Source organism: Sinocyclocheilus grahami, unplaced genomic scaffold, assembly GCF_001515645.1.
Source record: "Sinocyclocheilus grahami isolate Dianchi unplaced genomic scaffold, SAMN03320097.WGS_v1.1 scaffold820.1, whole genome shotgun sequence".
Taxonomy (NCBI): domain Eukaryota; kingdom Metazoa; phylum Chordata; class Actinopteri; order Cypriniformes; family Cyprinidae; genus Sinocyclocheilus; species Sinocyclocheilus grahami.
The window spans coordinates 502342-509080 of NW_015505999.1; the positions used below are offsets into that span (position 1 = coordinate 502342).

General features: G+C 39.7%; 1 protein-coding gene across 1 annotated transcript in view; it reads right to left on the minus strand.

Annotated features, from left to right (window-relative positions):
- LOC107562368 (complexin-1-like) overlaps positions 1 to 2768 on the minus strand; it is a 19126-nt gene extending 16358 nt beyond the window's left edge. Inside the window, exon 1 of the mRNA XM_016246993.1 lies at positions 2561 to 2768. Coding sequence (XP_016102479.1) covers positions 2561 to 2722 — 162 coding nt within the window. The 5' untranslated portion in view covers positions 2723 to 2768. The remainder of the gene's footprint in view (positions 1 to 2560) is intronic.
- Positions 2769 to 6739: the final 3971 nt, after the last annotated feature.

A 6739-nucleotide genomic window follows, 5' to 3' on the forward strand; every position in this document is an offset into this window, starting at 1 on the left:
TACAGTGGGGCAAAAAAGTATTTATTCAGCCACCAATTGTGCAAGTTCTCCCACTTAAAAAGATGAGAGGCCTGTAATTTTCATCATAGGTATACCTTAACTATGAGAGACAAAATGAGAAAAAAAGTCTAGAAAATCACATTGTAGGATTTTTAAAGAATTAATTGGTAAATTCCTCTGTAAAATAAGTATTTGGTCACCTACAAACAAGCAAGATTTCTGGCTCTCACAGACCTGTAACTTCTTTTTTAAGAGGCTCCTCTGTCCTCCACTGGTTACCTGTATTAATGGCATCTGTTTGAACTCGTTATCAGTATAAAAGACATCTGTCCACAACCTCAAACAGTCACACTCCAAACTCCACTATGGCCAAGACTAAAGAGCTGTCAAAGGACACCAGAAACAAAATTGTAGACTTGCACCAGGCTGGGAAGACTGAATCTGCAATAGGTTAGCAGCTTGGTGTGAAGAAATCAACTGTGGGAGCACTTATTAGAAAATGGAAGACATACAAGACCACTGATAATCTCCCTCGATCTGGGGCTCCATGCAAGATCTCACCCCGTGGGGTCAAAATGATCACAAGAACTGTGAGCAAAAATCCCAGAACCACACGGGGGGACCTAGTGAATGACCTGCAGAGAGCTGGGACCAAAGTAACAAAGGCTACCATCAGTAACACACTGCGCTGCCAGGGACTCAAATCCTGCAGTGCCAGATGTGTCCCCCTGCTTAAGCCAGTACATGTCCAGGCCTGTCTGAAGTTTGCTAGAGAGCATTTGGATGATCCAGAAGAGGATTGGGAGAATGTCATATGGTCAGATGAAACCAAAATATAACTTTTTGGTAAAAACTCAACTTGTCGTGTTTGGAGGAGAAAGAATGCTGAGTTGCATCCAAAGAACACCATACCTACTGTGAAGCATGGGGGTGGAAACATCATGCTTTGGGGCTGTTTTTCTGCAAAGGGACCAGGACGACTGAAGAATGAATGGGGCCATGTATCGTGATATTTTGAGTGAAAACCTCCTTCCATTAGCAAGGGCATTGAAGATGAAACGTGGCTGGGTCTTTGAGCATGACAATGATCCCAAACACACCGCCCGGGCAATGAAGGAGTGGCTTCGTAAGAAGCATTTCAAGGTCCTGGAGTGGCCTAGCCAGTCTCCAGATCTCAACCCCATAGAAAATCTTTGGAGGGAGTTGAAAATCCGTGTTGCCCAGCGACAGCCCCAAAACATTACTGCTCTAGAGGAGATCTGCATGGAGGAATGGGCCAAAATACCAGCAACAGTGTGTGAAAACCTTGTGAAGACTTACAGAAAACGTTTGACCTCTGTCATTGCCAACAAAGGGTATATAACAAAGTATTGAGATGAAATTTTGTTATTGACCAAATACTTATTTTCCACCATAATTTGCAAATAAATTCTTTAAAAATCCTACAATGTGATTTTCTGGATTTTTTTTTTCTCATTTTGTCTCTCATAGTTGAGGTATACCTATGATGAAAATTGCAGGCCTCTCTCATCTTTTTAAGTGGGAGAACTTGCACAATTGGTGGCTGACTAAATACTTTTTTTCCCCACTGTATATATATATATATATAATAAATTACACTTATTTTATTAAAAATTATAAAAAAAACACTATGTAATGAAGATAATTAATAAACAGTAGTTCATTTACATTTCTATATGAATATAAGTGAAAGCAAATTAATCTAAGAGTCATGGCAATTCTATACATCAACTATTATAGCATGGATCAATGTAATACTGTTTATTGTAATGTACATAATGTAATGAAGTTGTTAAATACCACTGTCTATTATTTGAATAATATTTCCGATTTCATTATCCCTGGGTCCTTCCTTCCATGAGCCTATTTTCCTTTTTTTTCCCCTTCATATTGTCACACAAAAAGCAGCCATTTGGTAGTATGAGTGCAGGGAGTGAAGCATAGTCAATCTCCACAGCCTCCACAGTAATGGAATGCTTGCCAGAGCTAGACTGTTATTTTTCCAGTCCCTCTGGTTCATAGCATGTGCCTCAGGGCCCGTCCATCCCCATACACAGCATACCACTCTACTGCTACAAAGCAGCATTCAGCCTCCCCAAGAGTGAAACAAACGAAGAAAAAAACCCTTAAATAACCTTCACTTTATGTATTTATGTGGTCTGTGGTCATTGTACAACAGTTTGAAAACCACTGGCCTATTTTATTTGGTATTATTTTACTATCATTGATGTATTATTATTGTTTTTGTTAATGTTTTGAATGAGGTTTTATATAGAATTGATAATAATAATATAATATACTGTAATATAATATTATATAATATTTTTTATTTATTAGTTATAGTTTAGTTTTAGTTATTTTAAATGAAAATGAGAAAGGCTGCCTTGGCAACTAGCTGAAATCAAATAAGTTTAAGTTTTCTTTTTATGTTATTTCAGTTAATGTTAATGATAATCACCCTGGCCTAGATTATCGTAAGTGATCATATAAGCATTTTGACATGTCATAACAGGTTATAATTATTTCAGGGTACGTTTACCTTGTCCCTGATGCCCTGTCGAACCGATTCCCTCTCCGCTTCCATTTTTGAATACTTTGCTTTCCTCTCCTCCTCTTGTTGCCTGAGGGCTTCCTGTCTTTCTTCCTCCTTTCTGTCAGCATCAGGGTCCTTCTCCTCCTCGCCCCCCAGCATTTTCCCCATGTCTTTGGTCGCCCCTTTGAGAAAAAAAAATTAGAGACTCAGGAACAGGATCTCACTCAACAGAGTCCATGGACTACATACTGGTCACAAAAAGGGACTCCAAACACATTTGGAAGATAACCTCTAACACAAGGTGAACTGAAAAGCAGATAAATTAGTTCTCACTGTCATCCAGTTTCTTTTATAAATACTCTCAATGTCGACTACTCTCTTTGTCGGCAAGACAAGTAGGACAGCCGCCAAGAAAAGAACAATGGGTCACATTGTTATAACAGAAGGACTCCATTAGGGCCATGAGAATACAGGATTTTGACAAAGAAATAATTTCTGATTGCATTTGTTGCGCACATTCATCAGTCATCAGATCGCTTGTTAGCGCTCCGCAGTGTGACTGTCTGAGACGTTGTGTATCTCTCCACTGTTGGCTCAACCGTATTAATGCAACACAATGTTAGGTTGTGCCAGGCTTACTTTTGTTAATAAGGGAGAAATTAGAATTTAGCAAAAGACAAGTGCTTAAAATCATACATACAATAACCCTTCGTGAGCAGCCAGCTAATGTGGTGCCCCTAAATCAGCTGTGTGTGAACAGACACTCAATATGCCATTAAATCAAGGGAAATAATGCATTGATTTTATACTGACAGGAACAAAAAAAAAAGGTCTTAAATCAGAGCAGAAAGTCTTATATTCATAAATTCATGGCATTAAATATTGCATGCACTGCACAAAAAACCTGAATATCTAGCGCCGTATTTTTGTTTGTTTTCCAATACAAAAATCTAAACATCCTTGAATCAAGATACATTATACTTGATACATCAAGATACTTGCAAATTAAACATATGAAGTCTTGTTTTGAACAAATTTGAGATAATGTAGACATAAAATTGAACAAAATGAACTAGGTTCATGCTTAGAACAAGAACAAACTTTTGTCAATGGGGTATGAAAACTTATTTTCCCTTTGAATTAGGTAGATTTTTCTGAGCCCAATGGCAGACATTTGTTCTTGTTTTAATCATAAATTCACTTCACTTTGAAAAATTTCTCATAAACCAAGGCTTATTTTATGCCATTTTGCTTCTCAAGTAAATGTGTCTTGACTTAAGAATCTTTAGACATTTGCACTTTTTTGCAGTGTGATCAGAAGTACAGAAATGGTTATTTCCGTATGTTTGGGAGCAGAGCTATTGAAGCATTTCCTTCTTTCTTTCTTTTTCTTTTTTTTTTTGTAAAATGAATTAAAAAGTAATGGAGATCTGTTGGGAGTTATATTTTCAAACCTTGAAGCATTGCTTATACAAGACATGCCTTTTTAAAACATAGATTTTCCCACTACATTTATCTGAAGCAACTTAAATTCCATTTATGCTATATTATATATCATTGCTAATGTCATGCTCTACAGTGTAAGAAAAAAATCCAAAGAAGAAACAGAAAATGTACTGGTAATTTCCTAACAGGACATTATCCGTTAAGTTTATGGTTAACGTCACCTATAGTATATATATACAGTATATATATATATGTATATTATAGGTGACGTTCTAATGAAGTAGCAAAGAGAAAAAATGAGTAACTTTAAAGGGTTCTCCTGTTGTGTCAGGCTGTGAAACAGTTTTGTTTCCAATGATGTCTATAGATATCACCAATATCTTGTGGTCAGTAGTGCTGAGCTCAAATAATAGAACAAATCTAGCTACATTCAAGACCATACTTTTTGTTCCTCTGCCACCTTTATGTTTGAGTTACTGTAGGCTGACATAGCAGAACAGAAAAGTTATCCAAATTCATGCAATATGTATTCATGTCACGTCAGTTTGTGCTAGGAGACAGAACGGCATGTAAATGCATGAAGGGTTCTGTTTTCAGTCCAGGAGTTTTGTTCTCCCTGGATCAGCAGTTGAGGGCGGCACACTGCCATTCCACCAGTCCATGAGGTCTGCGTTCAACCTGCATGACACATGGTCTCGCATTTACTGCTCTCTAGCAATTGATTTTAATGAGGACTGGGTCGCTCTGACAGCAGAGACGTGTAAAGACTTCGGCCTTCAGATCTGACGATTCACTTGCCTTTCATCAGCCTGGGCTGTTCGTTCACATCATACGTACATGAGAGTTAGGAGGACCAAGCTTGTCTTTACTCTGGAGAGGGTTACTGAGCACATAGTCATCTGCTTTTTGTCAAGCATTCATGAGAGACCCAGTTTTATGTTTAGTGCCTGCAAGAATCTTAGCGAAAGCTGCTAATAACTTGACAGTAAGAAAGTTAAAGCCTCAAAAACAAGATTGTTTTACTGTACTAAACTGACAAGAGGGTTTTACTGTACTAAATTAAGATTGCACATTGCTGGTCTAATAGTGTATAATTCATCTGGCTACCTTTTTGATGTTTATGTTAAAAATATAGTAGCAACAGTTAGGTTATACAGAACTGAACTTAAATATACAATAAAAAAGGTATGTTTTACTGATAAAGTGTAATATTCTATATAAAGTAATAACATTTATTTTGTACTAACATACTGTATTTATCATATGTCTCTTTTATTATGTATTATTATGGTGGTTATCAGTACATTATACCCTTTTCAGATACATCTTTCGGTCAAAAAGACTGCAATCAACTGCAAACTCGCTTTCAGTCTGACTTCATCTGTTATAGAACACCCACTTTTCAGTTTCAATTAATTTTTGATGAATCCAAGTTCAGCCCTACTTTTAGTTCTCAAAACATCTTGTTTTTGAAAGTAAAATGCACTGTAAACGGCATTGGCTGATTTTAAATTTAGCTGCATGTTGTGAGGTCAGAACATAAATATATATCACAGACTGATTGACATTTCAGCGTGACTCACTTCAGTCGTACTGTAATTCCGACTAAATGAAACAATTATCCGAACTCGTATGAAGCTGGAGCCCACCATTCAGCTTTAGCACAATCAATAGGTTAGTACGAGGCAGAATTGTACAACTTTATGAGCTTGAGCAAAGCATGCGAATAAGGACTGTAGGCTTACTACTGCTCTGAAATGGACTTCTGGTAGGAAAATGAGAGGAATCCATTGATTTTAGAACAGTTGATTTGGGGTTTTAATTTTTGGGTTGGATTAACCTATGAAAAGTGACTCAGCCATGTGTTGGTGCGTACCGACAACACAGCGGTGGTCTCTTACATCAACCAGCAAGGAGGTCTGCGCTCACGTCGTTTGTACAAACTAGCGTACCAGATCCTTGTGTGGTCCCAGGGCAAACTTCTCTCACTGAGAGCAGTTTACATCCCTGGGCATCTCAATTTGGGAGCAGACATCCTGTCGAGGCAGGGGCCGAGGCCCGGGGAATGGAGGCTTCACCCCAGCAGATATGGAGAGTCTTTGACCAGGCCCAGGTGGATTTGTTTGCGACTCGCATGACATCGCACTTTCCCCTATGGTTCTCTCTAAGTCATCCAGCTCCACTGGGGCTGGATGCCATGGTATAGACGTGGCCGAGGCTTCGTCTGTACGCCTTTCCCCCGATCGCTCTGTTCCCGGGAGTTCTGGAGAGAGTGTGCCGGGACGGCCTACCACGCCCCCCTTGGTGGCCAGTCAGTGGGTAGACAACCCCTAGTTACACGTTTCCTCCGCGGTGCGCTGAGGCTGAGGCCTCCGGTACGATCTCGTGTCCCCACGTGGGACCTGGCTGTGGTGCTACAGGCTCTCTGTAGGCCTCCCTTCGAGCCTATTGAGGAGATATCTGATCGCCTCCTTAATATAAAAAATACCTTCCTGCCCTTTCAGTGGCCCCGTCTTACCTAGACTTTGCGCCTGGTCTGGCCAAAGCGTTTCTGTTCCCGCGAGCGGGATATGTCCCTAAGGTCCCCTCCTCTACACCACGGCCTGTCGTACTCCAGGCCTTCAGTCCTCCTCCCTTTGGGGATCCAGACCAGCAGAGGCTAAACTGCATGTGTCAGGTGCGTGCATTGGATGGATACGTCCACAGAACTGCCCTGTGGAGGAGGGCGGACCAGTTGCT